General features: G+C 43.1%; 1 protein-coding gene across 3 annotated transcripts; it reads right to left on the bottom strand.

The window, feature by feature from the left end:
• Window positions 1-968: 968 nt before the first annotated feature.
• Window positions 969-23,870, bottom strand: PRDM1 (PR/SET domain 1). Of its 3 annotated transcripts, none has more exons than XM_027551308.1 (7): window positions 23,305-23,870; window positions 21,430-21,678; window positions 14,918-15,037; window positions 11,172-11,424; window positions 5,023-6,143; window positions 4,318-4,446; window positions 969-3,972 (listed from the first exon to the last, which is right to left on the bottom strand). In XM_027551308.1, the coding sequence occupies exons 1-7, from the start codon at window positions 23,344-23,346 to the stop codon at window positions 3,400-3,402; spliced, it is 2,487 nt and encodes an 828-aa protein (XP_027407109.1). In that variant the 5' UTR covers window positions 23,347-23,870; the 3' UTR covers window positions 969-3,399. The 3 variants fall into 3 exon arrangements, with proteins under 3 accessions (XP_027407109.1, XP_027407110.1, XP_027407111.1); XM_027551309.1 differs by lacking the exon at window positions 23,305-23,870 and adding an exon at window positions 21,955-22,177; XM_027551310.1 differs by lacking the exons at window positions 14,918-15,037; window positions 21,430-21,678; window positions 23,305-23,870 and adding an exon at window positions 11,609-13,795.
• Window positions 23,871-27,465: the final 3,595 nt, after the last annotated feature.

The raw sequence follows: 27,465 nt of genomic DNA on the forward strand, positions 1-27,465 counted from the left end.
ATGAACTTGCTAATGGATGAAGTGGCAAACATGAAAACCATTTGTGAAGGGCTTTTAGGTTTTTTTTTTTTCATTGAGGGCACTAACACTTTTCTATAAGTATCTCTCCTATTCATGTCTACCAAGTGAAACTCAAATTTTGCTTTTTGTTTGTGACTGGAGAAAGGTTAGTGTCTGGAGTGTCAGTGGACAAACAAGTAGATCCATTCCCAACACATGACCCTTGGGACCACATGGCCAGGCTACTGTGATTCCTGGGCTTCATACTAAAAATGCCCAGAGGCCTGTCAAACAGCTTTCTTGAAATTTGTTTTAAATTGCACAAGTGGCAAATCTACTTCCTGAGTTAAAATGTGAAGGGGAAAAAAATACTGTAGCACATAGGGCAGAAAAACTATGCAGAAGTATTCCCTATGGTTCCCTGTGGAGTGTTGGCTACTGAAGTAAAAATAATGCCACCAATGGGTAAAATGCTCCTCAGGCTCCCAGGGCTCCCCAGAGCCCCTCACCCATGAACTGGCTGGGTCCACACACATACATCCTGGATCAAGGCTAGGATGGCATTTCTGGACTTAATCCAAGTCTTCCTCACCTCGCTACCACCCCACTGCCCATCAACTAAGTAAAACAAACAAAAAAGTCCAAGAAAAGCAAACAATAGCTGGCTCATGCTTGAAATGCTTTTCTTAGAGGACATTTTTATGGCCCATAATTAAAGACAAAGATCTTACACTGTCGATTTATGAGAGGCAAGCGATCAACCCTGTCAGATCACTGACAAATGCAGTCACCAACGGAGGTGGGAAAACTAGGGAATCATCTCTATGGGGCACGGAGGATGGGGGTGGGGACATGAGCAGGATGGAGGCAAATTGTGTCACGTTCGGAATTTGTTCTAAGGCCACCCTTACAGTATGGCTAAGGTGTTGCTCCCTCACCCTCCACTCAAGACATTAGACAAGCATTGGTAAAGCATCAACATTTATATTTAATTTACATTTTGACAATTTGCACATAAATAACAATGTAAACCAGTACGTAAACATAAGATAGTTTGTTCTAGCAAAGTAAAAAGCCAGTAACTTTGGTCAGTTTTGAGTAGAAGAAAGAAAAAAACAAAACCACTCTTGATTGTGGGCTCAATATTCACATGTAAGAGGCCTCAGAGGGAAAGTCAGATGGTAGAGAATTACGGGGTCTCAAGCCACTGTGCAGGTCTCAGTAAAAATTTCCACTAATGAGAAAGCATGAGAGGGAAAAAAGAGAACAAATGAGTGATGGGGAATAGAAAATATTTGATGTCAGTGTCAGTATGATGCTTTGGTTTACTTATAATCAAGGACTGTTTGTCAAACACTGTTAAAAAAAATATTAGAAAAAACTGTCAGTTTCATTATTTAAAGGAACAGATCAGTAAGGCTCTTAGGTTTCCCTGGATTATCCTACATTTGTTGTTCTCTTCTGTAGGCTGATACTAGTTGCCACAGACCAAAATGCTGAATATATAAACCAGATTGATTAGTGATCCATCAGTTATTTAAGAAGGAAGGAGAGGAAGAGAGAAAAGTTACAGTGGTTGATGGGATTTCTATTTCTGGGACTTGGGTGTGACCACATCAGAATGTGACAAAAAAAAAAAAAAAAAAAGCCATCTTAGATTGTCCTTAATAGTTAAAAAAGGTATGTCTCTTTCTCCCTGGTTGTTATGCAGTCCCCACCTTTGCACCAAAATTTTAGGATCTCTTATAATACCAAGGGGGTGCCCAAGCTCACCAATGTAATTGTGAGGTCATCGAGTGCTAATTAAGCAAAGAGTCAGAAAGGGTTTGATTTTTTTTTTTTTTTTTGCCATTAGGAAAAGAAGGATCTTTTACATGTTTTGGCTCACAATTTTAAGTGGTTATAAATATATTCTATATACATGGTATAGTGGTATAAATAGATTTATAAATATACATCATTGTCCGCTACACCTTGAATGCCAACGTGTTATCTTTGGGCTTAGCAGAGGACGAGGCAGAATGGGATGCATTCCATCTCTCTGGTGCACACGTGCTCTCTCGAGTAGCAAATCATTAAAGATGCCATCACTTCCTGCACTACTGGACACACTCAATGAGGTAATTGTTGTTGAACAACTTTGCAATGCCCTTTCTTCTTCAATTAAATTAACCATAAAATGTAAAAACACAAATACTGAGGAAAAGTCTTGAGTTGCACAGAAAAAACAAATACAACTGATGTGTTGGGGACAGGAATGTTCATTACCCGCTTTGACCCTAAGACAACGAGAATACCCGTTTTCTGGCTTTTGGTTTTTAAAGTGTGGCCTGAGCCTATCTAACTCAAATCCTTCCTGGTGGAGCACCATGCTTGTGCAATTCTGACGTAATAACAAAAGACCAACAACAAAAACACCTGGACTCATGCCCCCAGACCTCACCCATACAAAACCACCTGTGCTTTGGAAACATTTTGCAGTGGTTTTAAACATGGCATTTGTCTTCTTCACATTTTCAGATAATACATTGGGATGCTAAAGTCTCATGGCCACTGCAAATGGTCACATGACTTTGGGGATGGGACAACCCTGTTTTTTTGAAGAGGGAGACAGACTGGCAACGCCTTATCACCTTTCTGGTAAATCTGTGATTGGGGGCAGGAATGCTGAACTCTCTACAGAAACATACAAGGTTTTTATTTCTTCCACCTATTACTGGGTAATTCTGCAAACATACCCCCAAATTATGTTCAAATGATACAAGGCTGTTCAAATAATATAATCCTATGAATGAACACATCAACTGCCTAACTTTGGCAATACTCAAACCTCACTTTCAAACCATTATTATAGAGGGAGGTTGACTTGAAGTAATGTATCTGTTTATTAAATCTTAAGATACTTAAAACAGATGTGCAGAAATTATCTACAAAGAATGGCCACCAGACAAAAATATAACACTTAACTCAAATTACAAGGAATTCTTCCAGTCATTGTAAACTTTTTTTAATTATTGCTTTTTGAATGATAAACTGTATAATAAATTATGAAGGATTATCATTGAAAAAATAATTATGGCTAGGCAATAGTCTTAGCAATGGGGAGGCTATGCAAACATATTCACACAAATATTCAAAATACAACAGGTTCAAATATATAGATGGGGTGTAAATAAGTATATATAATAGGTATATATATTGTCTTTGCCTCATTTATGCCCTGAGATTTCAGTAACTTTGGGGTTCCTTCTTTAATTCCAGAGAGGTGAGGGAAACCATCTGCCGTCAGGGAGAGCTTTGCAGAATTGGAATTATGTACAAGCGCTTGCGACAGGCACCCTGACTCGCCAAGTCGTAAGTTAAGAAACAAGACAAAACACCTTTTGTTTTCTGAAAATCTTAAGGATCCATAGGTTCGACTGTTTCTTCTTTGACCTTTACAGGTCCCAGAGGTAGTGGGTTGCTGTGAGGCAACTTCAGGAGGGACGGCTCTGTTGACTCATAGAGGTTATACCCTGAGAGCAGTCCATTTCCCAGGTTTCTTTGCAAAGACGCTTTCAGGCCAGTTTCTTCCTTCTCTTTTCTGACCACGGCCAGAATCTCGTTTTCCACCACAGAGGTCATGTCGATGTTGTCCTCCATGTCCTCCAGCCGGTCGGCATTGTCGCTGATGTCAAACTTCTCAATCTCTTCGTTGATTCTGGCCAGGTCCTCCAGAGGCAGCCCAGTGGCCGGGGCCACAGGACAGTGCCCCTTCAGGTGGACCTTGAGGCTGCAGAAATGGATGTAGCTCTTGTGGCAGTGGGCGCACTTGTGGGGCCGCTCCCGCGTGTGTAGGCGCTTGTGGAGTTTCAGGTGCACAAACTGCGTGAACTTGGCGGGGCACACCTTGCACTGGTAAGGTTTCTCTCCGGAGTGGAGTCGCAGGTGGGTCTTGAGATTGCTGGTGCTGCTAAATCGCTTGTGGCAAACCTGCAGTGTGGGGAGGGAGGCAGAGAAGGGAGGATGGAGACCAGAAGGTTAAGAGCTGCCAAGGGGAGGTGCCAGCTGCCCACCCACGCAGGACAAACTGGGAGGGGAAAGAAAACTCCCTGTGGCCCCTCACCGCAGCGCAAGGTGAATAGGGCGAAGTGGGGACGCTCCCACAGGGTGGTGGTTCCCTCCCCGACCATTGTCCACCCAGTGGAAGCCGGCTGTGTCATCTCATCAGCAGCCAAAGGAAGGCAGAATTCTTATGTTGGTTTAGGACACCAGGAGGGTGACTGTTGAGACACTGTGTACAAAGGTCGAAAGTTCTACCCAGAAAACACTGCCCACCTGGCATTCATGTGGCTTCTCTCCCGTGTGTACCAGGTAGTGTTTCTGCAGATGGGCGAGCTGAGTGAAGCCCTTGTTGCACGTCTGGCATTTGAAAGGTCGTTCTCCACTGTGCACTCTGAGGTGGACCTGGGAAGAAGCCACAACACATTAGCCTGGCTCCCAGTCTGCAGGCTGTAAGAGTGAACATCCCGGCTCAAGTACTCCGGGCATTTAGGATGCAAACCTCTTAAGCATCAAGGTGAAGTCTTAGAACAAATCAAACTCCAATGTGGGCTTCAGAACACTCTGTCGTGTCTGAGCTAAAGAAAACTCACAGCCTAAGCAGGGACTCCACACTGATCCTCTAGCCCAAACCCCAGATGTTTATTAATCAGCAGATACTGGGGGGAGGGGAAGTAACAGGTCCCAAGCTGCCTGGCCCACGATGCCATGCCTGGGTCTTACACGGAGGAAACAGCAATCAACAACCTGCAAGAGGTTTAAGTACCCAGGCGCGCTGTGTGCCCTCCCGGGGAAAGACCGCGCATCGGGGGTGGGGGTGGGGTGGGGGTAGGGGGTGGGGTGGGGTGGGGGTGGGGTGGGGTGGGGGTAGGGGGTGGGGTGGGGGTGGGGTGGGGTGGGGGTAGGGGGTGGGGTGGGGTGGGGGTGGGGTGGGGTGGGGGTGGGGTGGGGGTAGGGGGTGACCACGCCAGCCAGGCCTACCTTCAGGTTTGAGAGCTGCCCGAAAGTCTTGGCGCAGACGTTGCACTCATACTTGATCTTGCCGTTCTGCTTCTTCAGCGGGTAGGGGAGTGTCTTGTAGCCAGTCATGTTCCTTTTGTTCTTGATGAGATTCACCGCCTCCTCGCCTCCGGGGGCCGCAGCGGCCGCTGAGGTAGCTTTGGGCTGCACCACGTGCTCGGCCGTGGCGGCGGTCCCGGCTGTCGGGGAGCCGCTGGTGGGGGTGCAGGCCTTGTCCTTCAGGCTGGCGGCCGCCCCGGGGAGGGAGAAGGCACTGTGCGGCGCGGGCACCAGCACCTCCCGGGGGTGCTCGGGCTGCAGCAGGCGGCGCGCCCCCTCCGAGGGCAGCGAGCTGGGGAGCGAGGCGGACGCCAGCACCGGGGGAGGCAGGCCGCCCCCGCCCAAGAGGCTGCTGTACACCGGGTACAGCCTCGGGAAGAGGCCGAAGCTGTTAAGGCCGTTGATGTTGCTCACGGCGGCGCCCAGGCCGTTGCAGTTCATGCCGTAAGGGGGCAGCAGGAACTTCGGGTAGTGCGCGTTGTAGGAGGGGATGAAGGCGGGCGGCAGGTGGGTGGGCGGCCCGTAGCCGGCTAGGGAGCCCAGCCCCTCGGCGGCGGCCCCGTAGGGGGCGTTCAAGTAGGCGTAGGAGTCGCGGGCCTCCTGGGGGCCGGGGGCCCGCGGCGACACCGTGTTCCCGGGGCTGCTGTGCGGGCTGCAGCTCTGCAGGCTCCGGTCCGGGCTGCTGCGCGCCGAGGGGCTGGGCGTCGTGGAGGACGATATGGGGGAGTGAGTGATGTAGGGCGGCCGCTCCATCCCGTAGCATCCCAGGGGTGCTTTCAGAAAGTCTTCCGGGAGCGGGGCGCGAATCGGGTACACCACGCGCGGGTAGAAGGGCATCTCCGGGCTCCCGTTTTTCCTGAAGTCTTCCGCGTCCTTCTCTGAAGTGAGGGGTGAAATGTTGGAGCGGTACAAGTCCTTCCCTTTGGAAGGGTGGGAGTCCAATTTTAGGATCTCTTTGACGCTATACTCTCTCTTCGGGACACTCTTTGGGCACAGTTCATGTTTCTCAGTGCTCTGCTGCTTTGGACGGCTCTGGGTTTGTGCTGAAATAAAGAAAGGGAGATGATTACTCAGAGGGAGACAGAAAATTGAAGCGACATTGCCCAGGCTGCTCTCTCCTTGAGCAAACCTGAGCCCCAGCTGCCCCAAGAGGGCCACCTGGCTTCTCAACACCCACTCATTCTGGAAGGCTCATGCCACTCCAGTTCCTCCTCAGCAAAACCGGGTCACCGGTGGCATCAGTCAAATGAATAACATCGTTTGGATGACTGTTTCCACTGGTAAAATCCTCATGATAGAACAGTCCTGTTCAACCTAGAGTAGGAGCGTGCCTCCACGAAATACTGGGTGCGGGGTGTCACAGGTTAATAAAAGTCACAGTTTACCTAAAGGAAATCAGCACACCCTGTGAACTAGATGTGAAAGATGAAGACTCATTTCAAGTAATAAGCAGTCATCAATTTTCACCTCCATTCTTGTTTAATACGAATTTGATAAAATCCTGTTCAAACTGCCTCTGTCAAACAGATTAGCAAGGTGATGCAAACCCTTCCTCTGGATTTGCTGACAACACCAGAATTTCACTGAGGCTCCGGGTCTCACCAGGCTCCCAGTAATGCTGTCCCCCGGAATCACAAGGCGTTACATAGTCATCGCTGCCAAACCACAAATGGCACTTTTCGAGCCAGTTCAATTACTTAGAGCACCAAAGAAAACAGGCAGCGAAGATGAACACACGTATTCCAAAAGATGGCATATTATTACTCGGTAAACAGACTGTTTAGGAACAGCAGCAATGCTCTTAAACAGAGCCTGTTTACGACAGGTTCTCCAGGTCATGGCCAGCACTGCTCCCTCCAAACACGCAGAACGAAAGATGCTTTCAGGAAGACACCAACCACCCAGAGCTGGGAAAACCGACCACTCCCTGCTCAGCCTTCCCTGGAAACCAAAAGTAAAATACAAGCTGCTTGGTTGGAGCTCTGGTTGTTGGTTGGTAAGCACTCCAGCCTGCACACCTGCCCTCAGTGTAGGGAGAGATGATCAGCTGTGGGTTTGTATAGATGCCATCAGGAGAGCTCTTGGCCTCAGCCTTAGAAGAGGACAGGCTTGGGGGACCTTGCTAAGCCTCCGTAAAAGCATCATTTTGTTGTCCCTGCTTGATTTAATGGAGGAAGAACTCTAGGCTTGATACCCGATAGGTCTAGAAATGAACTCTGTGGACTCCAGAGTCTGAACTCTTCAAATCCATTCTCTAGGCTGACAGGCTTGAGGGATTCGGTTCCAGTTTGAGAGCCCCCTCAGAATGTTATCTCTGCTGGCTGTTATCAGTTACTCCCGGGTGAGCCCGAAGCCCCAGAATAAACACAGCCCAGACACTATCAGGGAAGATGTGATGGGGGCAGTGATGGAAAGCTTGTTGAGGGAGAGGGATTTCTGAGGCCACTAAACCAAAATAAATACCCCCTTATCAGGCCAATATCAGTCTTTCAGTGAGGCTCAGCAGGCAGGAAGTTCAACTTGTCACTTTTGTTTTTTAAAGCTGAAATGGTAGAAGAAGAGAGACAACTAAGTTGGAAAACTGATAGGCAAGGCATCTCAGCCACAGGAGGGGATTTTGAGGCAAAAAAAGAATGATTTGGAGGCAACCATATAGGCTCAGGTTAAAAAAAAAAAAAAAGACGTAACCCGAAAAAAAAAGAAAACACAGAAGCTTCACCATCACAACTTTCTGCCATTGTTATGTGGCAAATTACATCTGAGTCTCCTAATTTTTTCTAGTAGCTTCCACACTCTCTGGGTTCTAATATTGAATAAATTAAAGTTATAAGCAGGAAGTTTTAATCTGTCCATAGCACTGCCCTCCTATTTATAGTCAGGTGTTATTGCTGAGCACCTCCATAATCCAATTATTGAACTGCTGCAAAGCTAACAATCGAGCCAACAACAAGAAAAGTTGGAATTTATTATTTTCTATGCAAAATACTGAGCAGAGTGTACTTAGCGTATCATAGCTCCACGATAAATGCTCACTATCTTACACCTTCATAAAAACACATTTATTTCCTATTAAAAAAAACAATATCTGGAGAGCAATGTCAGCCCCCCTCAGGTGTTCTAAAGTGTCAATCATGGAATCTATGCATGTGTGTGCTAAGTCACTTCAGTCGTGTTCGACTCTGTGCGACCCTATGGACTGCAGCCTGCCAGGCTCCTCTGTCCATGGGATTCTCCTGGCAAGAATACTAGAATGGATTGCTGTGCCCTTCTCCAGGGCATCTTCCTGATCCAGGGATCAAACCTGCGTCTCTTATATCTACCAGCATTGGCATATGGGTTCTTTACCACTAGTGCCACCTGGGAAGCCCTCATGGAGTCTATATGAAGGTATATTAAAAAAAACCATCCTTCAGTAGCTGAGTAATCAGTGGAGCTGGTGTCATTTCTGACTCTCCCACTCAGCAGCAGCTTGAGTTAACTTGAAAAAGAAAATCAAGATCTGTTTTTGTTCTTAATTCTTTAATGGCTGTAGGCGGACGGAGTCATTTCAAGAGTGAACTGCTTCTGAAGGCTCTGAATGGCTTAATTATGCCGACTCACATTTTCGATCTATAATAAGAACCCCCAAGACTATAAGAAAGAACCTAGAAGTTCTGCAGTAGGCAAAACAAAGTCTGTTTTCAACTGAAACTGAGAAAGCAGATTAACATTTAGAAGTCTATAATTTGGTCAACTGTTTTCTAGATGGGTTAGTTAGATAGACTGAAAAAAAAAATACCAAAAAAAAACCACACAACCTTGGGAGAGTAAGAGTTAAACCTAATAATTCCTACTCCTTTTTTTTTTAATAACTATTTGTGATTTCTGGCTATTTATTTTTCTTGACTTCAGTTTTCTTCAAATCTGTTCTCCTCAAAACTCTACCAACTGAACCATCACTGCCATTTTAAAGCCCTCACAGAGATTCTGACACAGGCCTCTACTGTGCATGAAACATGGAACCCAACACAACTCATCTGAAGACACAATCTACCTTTTAGACCTGATGAAATAGTGGAAATTTTCCTGATCAGCATCTCAATCATCAGTTACCACACCTAGACAACTGGTTTCACAACAGGCAGCAGGAGTCTTGGCTTACTGTGACTGGTTATTGTGAACTTTCATTCTGTACTACGAATACTGGACAGTGAGTGGGTACCTGAAAATGTTCAACCACCATTTAGAAAAAACTCTGCATAAACATCAACAGATATTTGAGGGAACAAAGGTGTCATTTCATAGAGAACATGATTGTTCCTTCAGAGCTTAAAGAATAACCATTTGAACCTGAAAATTCTGTGCTGAAGCCTTTTGTTGGGGAATAAAAATTCAAGGCCTTTGGGACCTTTCTTTGTGTGGAAGAAGGTGAGGGATGTATGTGAAAAAACTGCTTTGTAGTTACTGCAAAGTCACCAAGGTGGGTCATTTAAAATGGAGTTACAGTTCAAAGAAAACAAAAAATCAAAGTCTTTTTTCTGAATCCATGAATGATGAAGCTCAAGGAATGTGAGGAGACCCTCAAGAAGCAGCAGCACATTTTCCTGGGAGATGGCCTGTTGGAGAGTAAGTTGCCTTTTGCCACTGGGCCTGGCACCTACAGAGGGTGGAAGAGCAGAAGGGCTCTTGGGATGCTGGGTACTAGTGATATAATGGGGACTCTTGCAAGTGCTAGAGAGATGAGGGAAAAGACCCACCACCATTGGCCAGGACCTGATTATACCTACTATGCTCAAGCTGGAAGCCAATTTGTTTCCAAACATTTCAAGGTTTTTTCCCCAAACCTCAAGGGTAACTATATGTGTGTACATAAGGACCACAAACACAAATGTAAAGATATTATGGTAGAGGTCTTTAAGCTTTTATAGCCTCAGCTTTTCAGAAAACTACAAATATAGTCTTGAGATCATTGGGAGATCATTGGGATGAGTACCAAATAGCTATAGAGTTGGATTATGCCTGACTAGGATAAGTAATTGGTTTGTTAATTGGCTAAAAATTTAAGTCAAATTCTAATTTATGTTAATATTAACATTCATCCCAAAGGTCTCAAAGGCCAAAATGTGAACTAAAACAATTTAGACTGCAGATAAAGCAAATGGGACAGCATATGGATGATTGATGAATCTGGGTAAAGTGTTTCTGGGAATTCTTTGTACTGTTCTTCCAACTTCTCCTTATGTTGGAAATGAGATCAAAACAAAAGGTTACAAAAATTTCAGCTTTTAGATGCCGAACTCTGAAACCAAAAGGAGAGGATTTTAAAAACCTGCTTTAAAAGCAGTCTGAGAATATACAACTATAGTTACAACAGGTTGGAATTTTATGGTAAATCTTACATCATTCCTAGAGATCACTTGAGAATGACTAAAACAAAGTAGCCCTTTGCAGAGAGGTCACGACAGCAACTTTAACCAATAGAAAAGTAAAAGCTTATAAACCTAAGGAACTGAAAATTTGTTAAGATAAAAGTGATAGGTGGTTACTGTAATACCGATCAGGAGATCAGATAATTAGGTTTTTACCATAAGGAAGGAAGCGAAGATATAAAATCTTCAGGGTTATCCATTTCGAATAAGATTTAAAAAATTATAGCTCCAAGTTTTTCTAAAACAATTATGTTTCGCATCAGACCATAACTTGATAACCAAATGTGCATCTACATTTCAAAGCTTATTTTAAGCACTGAGAAATTACCACAAACAAGGAACTATACCTTCCATCCTTGGCATGTCAGAACTAATCTCTATTACAATATAATCCTACCTGCCCCCTTTTGGACAGATTAACATTGGACCTTTATTTCTTCCTGTACATTCAGAATTGCTCTTAGTATTTTTTAAATGATCAAGTTTCATTATAGGGAATAGAGACTGAAAAAAATTGTTTTTCTCTTCCCAGTGCTGAGTTTAAGCCACCTACTTGGCCCATCAAATGAAGCCATGTAATTAAACAACATGTTATTAGTGCAAAGGGGCAGAACTGACATTACTGGCATTTTTAATTTTTTTTTTCTTCTGTAATCCACTTACTGAGATTCATCATTGTCAGCTCTCCGGAATAAGGGTAGTGAAGCCTTTCTGCAAAGTCCCGGCAGTACCACACAAGAAGCTCCTGGTTGGCAGGGATGGGCTTAATGGTGTAGAAGTAGATGTTCATGCCGTTCTGACAGGCGGCCAGGTTCTGCTCCCGGGCAGTGTGCGCTGGGTTCACGTAGCGTAGCCAGTTGCTCTTCTCCTCATTAAAGCCATCAATGAAGTGGTGAAGCTCCCCTCTGGAATAGATCTGCGCAAAAGAGAAGAGAGACGTGGAAAATAAAGCCCCCAATGCAATGGAAAGCTTGCCAGCACATGGCAAGTGTGATTTCTGGTCCCTGACTGCCTCATTAGAAAAGGAAATCAGTTTAGCCGGAGTTGTCTTGAATCAGCAGAAATAAGGGAGGAAACGGGAGGCACGCTTTATCAGTTACCTTTTCCATTTCAGTTTTAGGGTCTTTTCATGTTTGGGGAAAACCTACAGAAGAACGAAACCCAAGATTTCGTTTAAGGAGCTGCCGCACCTAGTACTCCATCTGCTAGCAGAGTGAATGGCGCACAGGCAGCACGGCTGGCTTGAGTTCCGATCATTCTGACTTTTAATGCTTTGAGTCACTAGGTATTAGACCAACCCGACTGAGTACGTCAAACTGAGTCTCTCAGCTTTTTCTATGGCCTCTGTACTTGCCCGTTTCCTACACCCCCGCCCAAGGCTTAAACTCTGCAAACATCCTCCACCCCCAAGCCTCCTAGTCCAGCAGTAACACTTGTTCATATGAATACTTGGAACTTTGCCTTTTTGTGGAAACGCTGGGTGGGGCCAAGGTGAACTTCACCTGCCATAACAAAGTGAACACTGGGACAGAAGCCAGCATCTGACAGTCTACTGAGAAGTCACTTTTCCTCTTGATGAATGTGTTCGGCCTTGTGCTTTTCTTTCAAGGCTGAGGGAGGGAGAGGGAACCCTCTTATCTGTGAGGGGGGTGGCTAAGACACCACTCACAGAGCCCTAGGGTTTGTTTTTGGAAGAAGAGGAAAAAACGGTGTTGTTCTTTAAAAGCAATACAAAATGAGGAATTCAAAGTTTGTCGTAGAGTTACTACTACTTCTGGTTAGCAGATATCCTCAGGCCACTCGGTAAAAAGGTAAAGTCTTACTGAAACGACTTTATAAACAGACCCTTTACCTTCCCCAGAAAGTTTCTCTTTCCCTCTTTTTAAGATGTACCCATCTCATCTTAAGACTTAAGAAAGATCCTTACACATATACAAGCAGTACCTCGTTTTCTGCAACTTGGAGGCTCCAAGTCATAGGGCATGATTCACAGCAGAAGTTTTGCTCTAACCGGACAGCAGGTCATTGCTTTGTTCTTAGTCACATACTGACTATGTTAATCTCTAAAGTGTTTCTGTATTTCGCTCAAACGTTATCAGAGACAAAAAGGAACTCTGTCCCTTTAACACAGGCAGTAAACACCAGAATCACTTTCTTTTAAGAGTAACTTCCTGTAAATTGTGAAGGGGGAAATACATGTGGCTTCATCAAAGCAGCTTATGAGAGCTTTTGCGGTGTGTTTTGTTAAGAGAAAATGGAACAAGGCTGGGTGAATTCTGCTATCAAGAGGGGTTTTCAAGTTTGTTTACTCTGATGTGCAAACTTCCAGGAACACGGGGTTCCATCGCTCTTGCACTCTTCGCTGGGCGGAAACTGCTTTCTAAAGCTACGGGTATGTTGATTCCAGTCAGTCTTCCACAGACTACAATTTACTGTATCCTCATTTAAAAACAGAAATGTCGATGCCATGAAGTCACACACACACACACACACACACAAGAAAATAAAATAATGATACGTCAGATGAACACTGCTGCCTATCACCCTCACTTTATTTCCATATATTATCAAGAAGATTAAAAACGTGCTGACTCATAGCACAGTTACAAGAAATGTCACTGGTTTCTCAACTTGAACATCCCTTCTCTTCTTTGTGTAATTTGCATGAAACTTTTTCTTTCCTCACAACAGATGTTCATACTCCTGCCAACAAAATCGGGATGCTTTTAACATGTGGGGAGTCATCTCCTACAGTGTCCTTTGCATGTGAAGGACCAAATTCAAATAAATCCTCTCAGGGAAAGCATTTCAGCTACTTAGAGTGGATCTTCAATAAACTAGGGAACTGAGACAGAGATAGGAGGTTCTTAAATATTTCTTGTCATTTTTTGGGAAAGGACCATGCATTAACCACACTTATGCTGGATTGTTTTAATTCAGACCTTAGACTCAAGAATTACAAACATCTATGGCTCACTTCTCAGAAGACCTTATTGGCAATAAAGGCAAAAGTGCACTCACATTTTACCCATTATTAGTCAGGTATTAAATGTATTTTAAGTATGAGTAATTATTAAATTTTGAGCATGCAATTCATAGTGGAAACTTCTCAGTGATCTCTTTTGTTCAGAAAATAGTAAAGTAGATTTCTTAAAATACAAAACTTCCTGTTTTTTTTTTTTAAAAGCTTGTTTCTTAGGAACAGCTTCTGGGTGATCACAAACTATAGGTCTTTTATAAAAATACTTGTCCAAAAAATATAAGCATTCTAGGTAAATCCGACCAGAATAAGTATAATATGGGCTTCCCTGGTGGCTCAGTGGTCAAGAATCCGCCTATCAATGCAGGAGATACAGGTTCAATCCCTGGGTTGGGAAGATCCCCTGGAGAAGGGAATGGCAACCCACTCCAGTATTCTTCCCTGGGAAATCCCATGGGCAGAGGAGCCTGGTGGGCTATATAGTCCATGGGGTCACAAAAGAATAGGACACAACTGAGCGACTAAACAAGTAAGTACAATACAGTTTTTGTTGCTACCATGCAACTGTTTCTTGAAAGAATTTCAATAAATGTTTCCCAGTAATCATGTACATTTTATGCAAGTCTATATACATACATACATATAATTGCTTTTAAATTTATTTTCTAATTGAGGAAACGGAGTATCCAGAGAGATGGATGGGCAAATGGAAAACAGTCTGCTTTTTTCTATTCATTCTCATCCAGGGTCTTTTACCTAAAGATTCCATCTAATTAGTTCACCTGTGAGATTTTTTTCTAACTGTGATATTCCAAAGGAAACTGGATTGACTAGATGGGGTGTTAAAGGGAAGTTTATCCTCTTGAATGTTGTAAGCATCTTCCTTACACTATGGAATAACTTATGTGCTGTCAAATCCAGCAGTTTCATGGTACAGATGCATTTAAACAGGATGAGTCTTGTAGTCCATCTCCATTCCTCCAGTACCATCCTTCCTAAATGGCATTTATTTTCAAGGTAATTCATTTGTGATTACTCGTCCACTCAATTAAAGTTAAGTCAGCAAGAAATCAAGAAGGGGTGAAATCTAAGACTTGGTGACTCATTACTACTTCCTTGCACAGAAATGCAAATGAACTTACCCTTGAAGCAAGCAGCAAACTGTTTCCTTTCATCACAAAACTCCAATGAATCGCAAAAAGTTAAGATTCACACAGACCACCTCTTCACCCCAACTACCTTCAAGCTGTGTTTCCCAGGCTGAATTTTTAACCCGTTTCGTCACAATTGCTTAGAATTCCCTGTGTCCGTGAGGACCCTGAATATTGTGGGGAGCTCCAGGACAGTTGAAGAAGGAAGTGACCCAGCAATTTTAGTTTCATTTTTTCCCCCTGATACTTAATGAGTTGGGAAAAATTTCCCTACTTACCCGCCAAAAATATTTCCTGTTGGCGTTCTTGGGAACTGCATCACTGGTGTAGATTTCACCTATTAGAGGTCCAAAACGTGTTCCCTTTGGTATGTATTCTTTACTCACCACTCCAGTAATCTAAAGGGGGTAAAACATATGAAACAGTGAGTTCAACAGTAAAATATGAATCGATCTTTTCATTTCAATGAGTTGAATTGTCAAATGGTAATACCACCAATGATAACAAAATTGTGCTATGGAGAGCAGACATTAATCGTGCCTACATAATTAACAACGAGCCTGACTTTTGGGGAAGACTATCTGTTAAACTCACAGATGATAAGCAAATAAATATTCAGCCAAGTATAATAGTCTAGTTCTCTGGTGACTGAGGGTCCAGTATTTTTTATTAATACTTTTTATGCTAGAAGAACAGAGTGGGTAAAACTATTCCATTTTAGGATGAGTTTCGAATACTGCAGAATTAGTCAAGGTTAGACCATTTTAGCCCACTCCTAGTTTCCTATTTCTTCTTCTCCCTCAAACCATAAACACAGTGTGCTTAAGGGGAATAAAATAGTTTTAACCTCAGAAACCAAAGTAATGTTCTTTGGTTGTTCCACAAAGGCCTAAGGAACCAGAAACAAAACATAATATATTTTTTTCATTCCAGATGAGGTTTTTTTTTTTTTTTTTCTTTCTTTATAATTTGTAAGTTCTCTTTAGTAGAAGGAAATTCTTTCAAGTAACTTTGCTCTTCTCTAGCATCTTCTGCTCAACGGTGGTCAAAAGTCTTCCTCTGAAATGGAATTTATACCTAGGAGAGCTGTGGGTTCTAAGATTGAGGAAATGGCTTTGTTAGACTGGATGGATCACACATTTGACTTTGGAGGGCCTTGCTAAAAAGAAACATGTTAACTATACCAGTTCCTCCCTGATGGTAAATTTCTTGGGGTCGGGGGTGGGGTTTAAAAAAAAAGTCACCAACCATGAATCAGGAAGTAATTCGTCATTATTCAAAAGAACTCTGTAACAGTCCTTTACAACACTGTGCAGTACATTTTGTTTTTTATTCACTCACTTTCCCATTTTGATTTTCTTTTCACCCAAAACAGCCTACAAATCACTTACTGAATGCCTTATTGATATGGACCAAGAGGAGAGGTAAAAACATATTTATCTCCAGTTTTTATTATCCCTGGTGGCTCCTTTCTAATTGTGCACCTGAAATGGTAGGCCTTTATATATGAATCAATAAATGTTTGCAGTGGAATCTAAGATTTTGGTTTTGATATACACTGATACTTCATTAAATCTCATCAACAACCGAAATCTTTGTTTAAAAAGATATAGAACACACCTACACACTTGTGACAGACCAGTCTTTCTCATATACATGACTTAAAAATTAATTTAAAAAATTTAATATTCAATATACAAGCCAATGGAGCATACCGAGACTGGAAAGACAGAAAAAAAGAAAATTTCCTATACCCAACACAAGTTGAAACAAGGTTGGTAAGCTAGAGTGTTATTTTTGGTCCGTTATGAATTTCTGGCAAGAGCTGAAAAAAGCAGATGTTCATTTCATTCTCCTCCTCTGCCTCATTTACATCTATCTGCCCTTTCAATAACAGTTCATCGTTATTGGTATATGTTGGCAGTATAGCTCTGCGGAGTACCTTATAACAGCCTTGAGTTAAAACGCATCCTAAAGCTTAAGTAGACTTATTCAGAGGTTACTGTTTATTATGTATTATTGAAATGAATTTGAAAAATTCATGGAATCGGCTTTTATGACAGAAATCATTTGGCATTCATATCTGAGTGATTATTCCATAATATTAAAATGACAAACAGGAAAAACAAATAATGGCATTCACTGGTGAGCCAATAATAAGCAGTTGATATTTTCAACATATCCACTTTAAAGCAGTAATTTTAAAAAAGGTACTCAACTGGTTTATCAACTTTGTTTTAAATTATAGTCTCTTGCAGACAATGTCTTGGGAGTCAGAGCTTGATTACCAACAAGTAGTATGACAACGAGGTCAGGGTTTTTCTCTTGAATTGCCATTCTTTAACCAATGGGCTTCGTATTCAGCTATCAATCTTACACTAAGAAAATACACAACACTTTCTTATGGTCCGAAAGAAGTCAACTAGCAACTTGTTCCTACAAAAGAATTTGCAGAAGACATACGCCACCAAACATCTTTGAGCGCAGCCATAGGCAAGTCACTGGCGAAGATATGAGAGGGCATTAAAGAGCTCCTGCCATCAATAGCCATACAAATGCAACTCACCAGACAAGACAGGAGAACAATTGTCTGGAAAGGGAGGTCTGCGGAAATCCTCAAGTCCCAAACAAATAAAAGAGCCTCAATACCAGATTATCTTTACAAGTGAGACAGAACACTAATATTTTAAGTTCTGTGATCCATAGAGCTTTGGGTACTTATATACTCACACATGAATAAACAGAGACACCAAATCAGAATTTTGAGGCTGGAAGGAACCGTTTAGCTCATATACTATCTCTATCCATTCCCAGTTCAGCACCCTATCTCACAATCAGCACCTTCATCTCAGATCCTTATCTGAGAAATTATTCAAAGAGGACATAAGAGCTATAACTAAGATTCCAGCTCTAAGACTCCTGAGCTCAGCCAGGTAACTAGAGCGGGGATCAGAACCAGGGTAGTTTTTAATGGGAAGAGACTAAGTCATACTTCTCCCTCTGGCCCTGGAAAGATTTGGATGTGAATCTTAACCAACAACCAACAACATTCTATCCTTGGAGCCAGCACATAATGTAGGGAAACCTGGTGTGTGCCTTGAATTTCCCAGAACTAGAAGGACTAATTAAGAATGTGTTCACCTAAGCTCAGGAAGGAAACTTCACTGGAACTGACCAGGGTCCTAAAGCATCATTGCTGGGCCCAGACTCCTGTGTGCCTCCCATAAATCTACCAGCGAGAGGATGCTGGCCTTCACACTTCCCCGCCTGCCCGCTCTTCCCAGCTGTGTGCTCTGTGCTGGGCTGACCCCTACAGATCTATCAACAGCCTCAGTTACACAACATACCCTGAAGTCCAAGACCTGCAGACAAAAAATAGGGCTTGTTTTCCATTTCACAAAATGAAGATGTCACAACTTAGTACGGGTGGACTAGGAGTCCTGAATCAAAGTTTGATAGAAAGGAGAATAATTTTTTTTAAAGCGAATTCCCTCTTCAGGAATATATGAATACACATGAATCTCACTGAGTTTCAAGCAGAAATATCATTCAGGTCTAACGATGGGATAAGTATCCTCACCCCAAATTATATTAAAATCATTTTAATTACTAGCTACCTCTTCCCCTCCCCCTCAAAAGAAATGACTCATTAGATTAAAATTCTATTTTGAATACAAGGATATTTGCATTGAGATGGTTAGTGCTCTGCAGTGAACCAAGACTTCAGCCTGCACTTTACTCCATTGTTTTTAAAAGGGGGTGGAGTGGAAAGAGATGTTTTTGGAAAGTTTCCTTAATTATCTTTATATTAAAGGAAATGCCTGGTTACATGGTCTCCCAATAAAAGGCAGTGTGAAGAGGGAATTGCATATTATGGCGAGATACTTTTTACAGATGACTTAATAATGGACTTCAATCAAAATGGACACTGAGTCCCCATCATCGGCCTGATGTTTAATTGCCACATGATGCTGGAGTTCAGGCTCAGAGCCACAGAGCCTCTGAATTCAACGCAAGCAACCTCAGTTCAGGCTACGGCTTCTAGAACAGAAGTGTTTAAATCAATCTTTCTGTGTTCAAGTATTCACAGTAGATTATTTCAGGAGATCAAGGGGAAAATCCCCCTAAAAGAATAACCCAGCAGTTTAAAAAGTTTTAAAAGTTTTTTTGAATAGAACATCTATATTTGGTTTGGGTTCTGGAAATAGGAAGTAAGAACAGCCTCATTAAAGGTGCAAAATGATTCTAAACTAAATCTAAAAATGAGGGTCAAGATCAGAAATACGGTTTGTATGTTTTGTTTTTAAACCAAAAAAAAAAAAAGAAAAAGGTGCTGACACATAGCACAAATTCATAATGAAAAATGGTCTTGTTAAAAAAAAAATCCCCAGGATGTCAGCACATCAGTACATAATGTAACATCTTCTGCTACTTAAATGAAAACATTTAAAGAAGGGCAAGATACATCGGTCAGATAAAAACTACATGTACAAAGGCTTTTTTCCTCTTTCCACGCCTTGTGGGACTGAAAGAACTGAATAATGATAATGTAAACATTTCATCCATTCTGAAGGTTCCTGTCCTAGAACTGGTTTGCAGCTATCATACTCTCAATGGCTCAATTTCACAGTTCTCTTTCACCATCTTGAGGGAGCTGTCCTTTTCCAAAAGGCAAAAAGGAAGGAGAAACTGAAAAGCAGGCACTCATTACAGAGGGAGCTTAAGCCAGTATTATTACATTTAAGCTGGTTTCCTGCTGACTTTTATGATGAAGGACTAAAGACATACTGTTCTCTTCAAGCATTTCGGTAAAATCAAATAGGAGAAAATAGAATAAAAGAACCCTGGCCTCTTACTAGGTTTGTTCTGAAGGACCCTCCTTAGGAATACAGGTACCGTATGCGTTTTCAGTGCTGAACATACGAAATAAGGAGTTACACATGCAGTGAAAAAACGCCAAACAAGCTTAAGAAAGGATTGGTCTGAAGTATGTTAAGACGATAAATAAAACCACAGTGACACCAAGAGGGGCCAGTGTAGCACAATGTAGAAGCATTAGTTGGAAAGTCTGAAGAACTTTGCTCCAAGTCTGGCTCTGCCTCCAAGTATACACCTTAAGTCCATGCCTAGTTTTTTGAACTTTGGACTAATGATCTAAGGGCATTGTTTTTTCTATTTAGCTATTATTTTAAATAGAATGATGAAAATTGAAAGACAGGCTAAGAGCTGAAATGAGGACAATACTACAGAACTAAAAGGCAAGGATGAACCAGAGTAGAGGTCTTGATTTTAATCCCAAGCGGCTGGACAGGGCAACACAACACAATTAAAATCTGGGAACAGACCAGTATTTGGTCAAATTTGATCTGGGAAAAAAATGCTACAGTTTTTAAAGCCACAGACAAACCTTACAGACCCAAACAAATCCTACACTGATTCCATGGGCCACAAACTAAGAGACTTTCTATAGAAAAGGGTGTTACTTTCACAAAAAAGGTGTAATTAAGCCTGACTTCTGGGGTCAAGTTTTTGGTAATGTTCACATACAAACACAATTTAAATTTTGCTTTTTATGAAATCAGCCTCCTCTCTCCCAGTAGGAAAAACGGGGAGCGGGGGTGGGGGGGAGTTGAGTTTTAATGAAACCCAAAGCAGAGTTGCTCTATTTAATTTTAGACAGCTGTGTCACCCCCTCACTAACAACACTAAACTCAGACACACCAACAGGAAAGAGACAAAGTATTTCCCAAATCAGCTCTCAACGCCTTCAAATACTGTTCCTTAGGGAAGGAGGAAAGTGATTTGACATGGTTGTTAATGAATAGTCTCGGGATGGAATTCTGGACTCCTACAGCAAAAGACCCATCGCCCCCTTTCACGACTTTCTGAAGGCAGTGATAGGATTGACAGTGAGTGACGGGAATGGTGGTGCTAAGTCTGTGGTGGGGTTGATTCCTTCAACTCAGCCCTGCAGTCGACCCACGAGAGCAACTGCAGTAGCTGAATTCTCAAAACAAGAGGTGGTTCTGCAAGTTTTTTCACAGCTAAACATCACGCCTTGCTATAATCATTATATAAAAGGGTAAACACAAATCCTTTGCTCATTCCAAGTCTGGGTTTTCAACCCCTTTGAAACAACAAAGAGTGTACCCACTTCAGAGGCTAAGAAGGAATCAGCCTGCCAGCCCTGCCAAAGCAAAGGAGCTGCTGCAGATAAACAGTGGTTAGCTCTGAAGTCATCCGGACAGAGGACACTTTTACATGAACCTCTTCTCAATTTACACCATCACTTCTGTTCATAAACACGTCAAGGTTTTGAGAATAATTTTAGAAACCCAGCTAATAAAGCTGGCTCGTTAAAAAAAGACTAAAGCCATCTCATGACCAAAAGGAGACAAAAGAAACATGAAAAACATTTTTCTCAAAGAAAAAGTTTTCTCCCTCCAAAGCAATTGTACTGGGTGATGAGGGCCAGTGAGTCCAGAGCGGTCAGGAAACTTTCTCGAAGCTGCTGACAATTTCACCCACCCCATGCTGCAATTCGGCTTTTCTAAGATATGTCAACTTGCCAAAAAATTTAACTGTTTACTGATTAATATGGAATAGTCAAGAGCTGGAGAAAATAAGCAGGGACAGACTTAGGGCAAGAGAAAGCAATGAAAGAAGTGAATTAAGTGATCAATTATTTACTGATACTTACAGATTCTCACAGATATACAAGGCCTCAAGGGCAAGTAGGGAGATTTGGCATCAGGTGCCAATCTTCTTCAGCAAGAAACCAGAGGCTTACCTCTTTGCTGTTTGTGGCATATTTGAAAAGCAGATTCCTCGGTAAGGAAGCCTCCGCCTGAACCGAAGTGCCTCCTTCCACACCAGAATCCCAGGGGTGGTCATTCACAATGTATGTACACTTCTCCTCAAACTCAGCCTCTGTCCACAGAGTCATATCCGCGTCCTCCATGTCCATTTTCATGGTCCCTTCAGTCCCCTCTGCCAACCCTGGAACCTTCACAGCACTGGAGCTACACTTGGGGGCAGCCTGGAAGAGAAGGGAAAGGCCTTTAATCCCCATTGTCCCGTGGCTCCTCTGAGAGGCTATGACTAATACAGTCGTCTGAAGACTTTAAAAGCAGATGCAGAGTGCTCGGTACAGTTGAGTAAGAGCCAAAAAGCCGTATAAAGATTGCCTTGGAGAAGCAAGGTTTTTAAATGCTATCCTTTAACAACAATAACAACAACAAAGAGTGTGGCAACCTCACTGGAAGACAAAGTTTTAAAAAGAAAAGAACCACCTCCGAACAATCCCAGGCTTTACCTCTCACAGCAGAAAAATGTTGTGGGCGCCCAGTCCTCTGTCCCAGGACGCCTGGGGTCATGGCCGCCAGACCCTCAACGCTGTGGAAAAGCTGCCTCAGAAAAGTGTCACAAACAAGGAGAGGAAGAGGAAGGAGCTCTGTCTGCCTCTGAATGAAGCTAAAAATGGAAAGCGCGTGTGGTGCAGGAGCGGAACCCAGCCTGCCTTTTCCAAATGGGGAAGACTGAACTTTCCCACCAGCTCCCAACTCAAAACAACTTTCAAAACAACTTACCCCCCCCACACACCCCCTCTGCAGCGCGATCTCTTTCATCCTCTCACATGGAAGACTGAAAAGGACTGCATCCTGCCAGCATCACTGAGCTGCAGCTTTTCAGAAATCATTTGGACCATAGGAAAAGACGAGGAAAGATGGGGGTGGGGGGCAGGGGGCAAACTCCCCACAGTTCCTTTTGATTGTGGGTATCTTACGCCAGATTGAAAAAGCAAAAACAAAACATAAAACTGTTCAACAGAATTCCCTAAAGAGAATTCCTTTAGGAGCCCTCAGCTACAAATAGCACTTTCCATTTAAATCTGAAAGTGTACGAATTCCCAGAAGTCACTGATGGGCTACAGTTTACTGTAACTAAAGTTATAACAAATATAGAAGACTCAGAAGACAAGCTCTGCTTCCACTTGTAAACTGATAAGGGTATTCCCGAAAATCCCCCCCTCACACGCAGGAAAAGTGCTTTCCAAAGAGAGAGAGGGGGTAAAAAGGTAAACAACGTCTGCAGTGTTTTCCCATACAGACGTGTTGGGGGAAAAAGTAGGAACGTATTAAAAAGGAGTAGGGTATTATTTCCATGTAAGAACGTGTCCTCGTTAGAATGTAAACACAACACTGTCCAAGTCCTTCAGGGTGGCTTTTCCATTCTTCTGTTTCTTCTCTAAATATAATGACCCCCCCCTTTTTTAAAAATCAGATGCGAAATTGTCCTTCCCTCAGTCACGACTGAAACAAACGTGCTTAAGTCTACGTAGTTGCGACATGTACAGTCACGATGCCACATAAGTGTTAAAATAAAACCAAAATTTAAAATTAAGCCAACGCGGAATAGTTACTTTTGTTGGACGGGGGTGGGCGGGAGTCACTATTGAAATTTCAATGAACTGACAATTATGCCTAGAACTGAAAGGGTTAATGATTCATAAGGAAAAAGTCTTATAAATGTTTGACAGTGCTAAGTGCCCTAAAGCAGAAGCATTTCTGGTTTATACTGCGACTACGTTAGCCGAAAAGAGGAGGGGGGGGGGGCGAAGTTTTCAGATCAATTTCAGAATCAAAAACAAGATCAAGTTCCTTACCAAGGTCGTACCCACACGTTTTTCCAAGCAAATATCCAACATCTGAGATAAATGTCGCTCATGCCTAAACAGTCCGCAGTGCTCCGCGTCCCCTCCGGGCCGAAGGCTGGCGCGCACCGCGGCGGTGCCCTTCTGCTCGGCCGCCCGCGCCCGCGTCCCGGCTCCCGGCGCGGACAGGTGCCGCGCTGCTCTGCCTCTCCGCAACACTGGAGGGCCGAGTGTCACGGCTGCGCTTACAGTCTGTGTTAACCCGGCCGGCGGCTCGGCCCTTACCCCCTCCCAGCTTGCAGATTTCCCATTCGTGATTCACTCCTACCAGTCGCCTGAAGAGGGGGCGTGGCCGCACCTGGCCAAGCCGCGTCGAGCTCAGTCTAGGGCTTTCCCCCCAGCCCGCGAGCGCCCAGAGCTTCCTCTCTCCGTATCTGAATTTCAACATTTACTTGGAATCGTGACTTCCCTTTGAAGGCATTTAACCTCCGCGTAGACTCGGACTGTATTGTATTCTAAAGACTCCAGACCGCCCTCCTTCCTGCTGCGGCTTTGTGAGGGGGCGCACATTCCTTAAATTCAGGGAAACCTAAAAAGGATCTAAACTTCTTGGAGTTCCTCGGCCTAGGTCCAGTTAGAAAGCTTACAAAACTTACTTGAAAAGAACACGTGAAAAAGAGCAATTAATTTGCATGTTATGAAATAAGACGGAGCTGTCTAGTCCTCAAGCTATTGCTTGGGAAATAAAGGACTCCTTCCTCCCGCCCCCGTCCCCCCCCCCCCGCCCCAAAATTTGTAAGCGTCCATTTCTCCTGATTATTAAAGCTCATACTTAGTAAAACTGACCTCCCTCTTTCAATTATTTAGGGAAATAGGAAAAAGTTATAATCCTACAGATTGAAATTTCTTTGCCTTTTCTCCCCTCCCCAAAACCCACAGGCAGAGGAGTGTGTTTGCAAAATGTAGAGCATTAATCTGTTTCTTAAAGAGAATGTGGAACTGATCACTCCAAGTGGAAGGCAGACAGAGGCAGTAATTAGTGGGGCTCTTCGTTGGGAGCCCTGTCCGGCTTTTCCTCCAGCCCCGGTCAGTCCTCTGTTGAAGGAAGGACATCCTGTGATGATGGCATACAATGTCCTGTTTGTTTATTATTAAGAGCGTGGACCTTGCATTCCTGCTTCTCATTACAAAACAAACCAGATGCTTTACTTCCTTCAATGGTCTTGTGCCTTCAGCAAGGAATCCTCTAATTCAGAGAAACAATCATGCAAAGGGTCCATTTAGAGCAGACACCCCATTACAAGGACTGTTTAGATCTTTGTAGCACAAGTCTCCCACTATTCCTGCTTCTTTTCTATACGTGGTGATTTTTAAAAGCATCTCTCCTTCAACCTTAGGCTGCAGTGTCTTTTCTAACATTTAAATACACGTGTGATACACACCCACGTCCCGACAGACATGCACACCCCCACGTACACACACCCAGTCCCAACCTAATGATACCAACTTAGTCATACAATGAAGTGGACATGTGAGTATTTGTTTACAGGAAGAAACAAAGCCAAACAAAGCCCAACTCAACCATAAAAATATTTATCTTTAAAATTTCTTTTCTCTCTTTTAGGAAACATTTCTAGAATTTTTTTGGCGGGGGGAGTGGGCAGGTAGAGGGGAGGTAAAAGATTATCTGGCAGGAAATGGTGTTTGTGTCTAAAATCCTTCCTCAATTTCTGTAGTAGAGAACAATTAAATTCCCACTAGGGGACATAAGTAATACAGTCCCCATCACTGCCTGATGACCTGTGATTATATGTTAGGCCAGAGGGGACGCTAGCACCCAGAGGAAACAGGACTTTGAATTGGCAGATGTGCTAGGGGGTGTAAAACTGAATGAACAATTTGTTAAAGAGTTCTCAGAAAGCTCCAAGATGATAATTAAACAAGAGAAATCCAGCCTTCTCGCGAGGGTTTATTAACTGATGCTGAGTCAGCACCACAAGGGGCAAAAAAACCCCAACGTAGTCACACTGAAGGCTGGCCTGCTGTTCAGTCAGTCTCGCCTGCAGATGTTAGAGTATTTCACTTCCCTTTTAGAATCAAACTGTTCTTAGGCCATATACACCCTCCAAGGGCTGGTGAGTCAATCACAGTGGAGGAAGGAAAGGGGCAAAAAGTTGGATAGTTTAGATGGGAAGAGGCTATTTTAAACCAAATATTTACTTTAATGACTTGAAGATGCCAGTGAATCAACTCACTGTTAATTAATATCAGCCTGCACTCACCTTCAGAGGTGGTGAAATGGGCTTGAGTCTAGGGAGGACGCAAACTTCAAATACCAGTGTGGGGCTTAGCCAGGCAACCCTAAAATTAGTTCCAGGTGCTCCAGCTGAGCTGGAGAAGGCACGATTGGAGCTTTCAAGAAAAAAGACACACAGAGTGTTGAACTAGAAAATCCTTCCAATAATACCAAAAGCACAAACCTGACCATTTTTATTGTAATCATAGCAGTCAAAGGTCGGCCATAATATAATTTAAAATGAAAGCTGCAAAAAAAAAAAGGAAGAAAGGATAAAGGAAGGAAGCAAGCCCCCTTGTAAGAAAAAGTAGGTTCATATAGTCACACCTAGGTATGTCCAGCACAAAAGTGCTGGAGGAGAAGAAGAGAGGGTCTCCCGCTTCTAGAAGGCCCGAGCATAGCATTTAGAAAGCTGACAAGCAGGCAGATGTCAGCACTGGTACTGCTGTGCAGAGAGAGCTATCAGAGGCTGCCACTGTCTGGAATATTAAGTCTCAAAATGTTCATTTCTAAGTAATACCTTGGTGCATTTTTAGTCACTATATTATTTCCCTCCCTGTTAGAACACCAAAAAAAAAAAAAAAAAAGCCAACCTCAGTTACCTTTATTAATCAGCATTTCTCAGGCAGAGTTCTCTCCTTAAGAGTGTTCACAATGGCAGCAAAATCATAAATGATCCGAACAGCTGGGCTCTCAGAAACCCCTATCTATTCCCTTTGATGGTGTCATCACAACGGCTTGAAAAGTCTATGCTCTTCGGACTCAGCTACTGGGCCTGGCCCATCCTCGGTGGTCTGGGAGTTGCCGTGTAGGCGGCCAGATGAGTGTGAGAGAAGACTCTTGTAGAATGAAAGGAAACTGAGTACCAAATTTGGAGACCTGACTCCACTTGGGGGAAAAAAATAATTTTTTTTTTTCCTAAGGAAAGTAAAAAATGGGATGAAATGTGCCTAAGATGAAACGTGTTTTCATTTTCTAATTCAACTCCTGCTCTACCCAAACAAGGTCAATGACAGACTAACCACATCAAGAGAACACCCCCCACCCTCCTCTCCCCACTCCCTACCCACCCACCCACCCTTACCCCCCACACCCACTTCCCACTTCCTGTAAGTCAGGCATCTTCCTGCTGGTAAACATTTGGGGACCAACTGCAAGTCTGAGCTCTAAAAGAGGGGCACCACAGCTTTGAAGCCCTCCCACATGTCTCAAAGCCAAGCTGAGCACTAAGGGCACTTGGTTTTTACATGTTAACAGCCTTTCAACTCAAATCACTGGGCTCGGCATGTTGGCTGCCTTCCTTTTTTAAAGCCGGACAAGAAGGGCAAGGATGTGTGTGAGTGAGAGAGAATGTATGTATGACACATGCTATGTTACAATGCAGTGTATGTGTCATTGGTATGATATGTGTATGATATGTTTCAGTGATGGGTTGCATCAGTTTAAAAATAGCACCAGGCTTCCTTCTGGTGATACAGCTCACAACTCCAAGACTCTGGACAAACCTATTCAGGGCCTAAACCCTGGGATGGTAATCCTAGGGGACCATGGGTGTTTTGAAATGAGATCAGTGTTTTGACTTCTTAAATAAGGGAAACAGAAATTAAGTACATTGAAGAACCAAAGCTGAGGTCCCTCCCTTTCTTAGGAATAAAGAACCGGTAAGTATCCAGAGGACTTTATAAAACCCACACAATGTCTGAGGTTTCAGGATTGACAGAATCACTTGTGTCTCATCCTACCTAAGTGTCCTTTCAGCCTTCAGACATATAGTTGTGTTCTTATTGAATCAGTTACATATGTTTAAATTATTCATGAGTTTGACATCCAGCCACTTAATAAACTACAACAGCAATTATAATCGTTCCTATGAGATT

The sequence above is a fragment of the Bos indicus x Bos taurus genome, chromosome 9 (genome assembly GCF_003369695.1).
Source record: "Bos indicus x Bos taurus breed Angus x Brahman F1 hybrid chromosome 9, Bos_hybrid_MaternalHap_v2.0, whole genome shotgun sequence".
Taxonomy (NCBI): domain Eukaryota; kingdom Metazoa; phylum Chordata; class Mammalia; order Artiodactyla; family Bovidae; genus Bos; species Bos indicus x Bos taurus.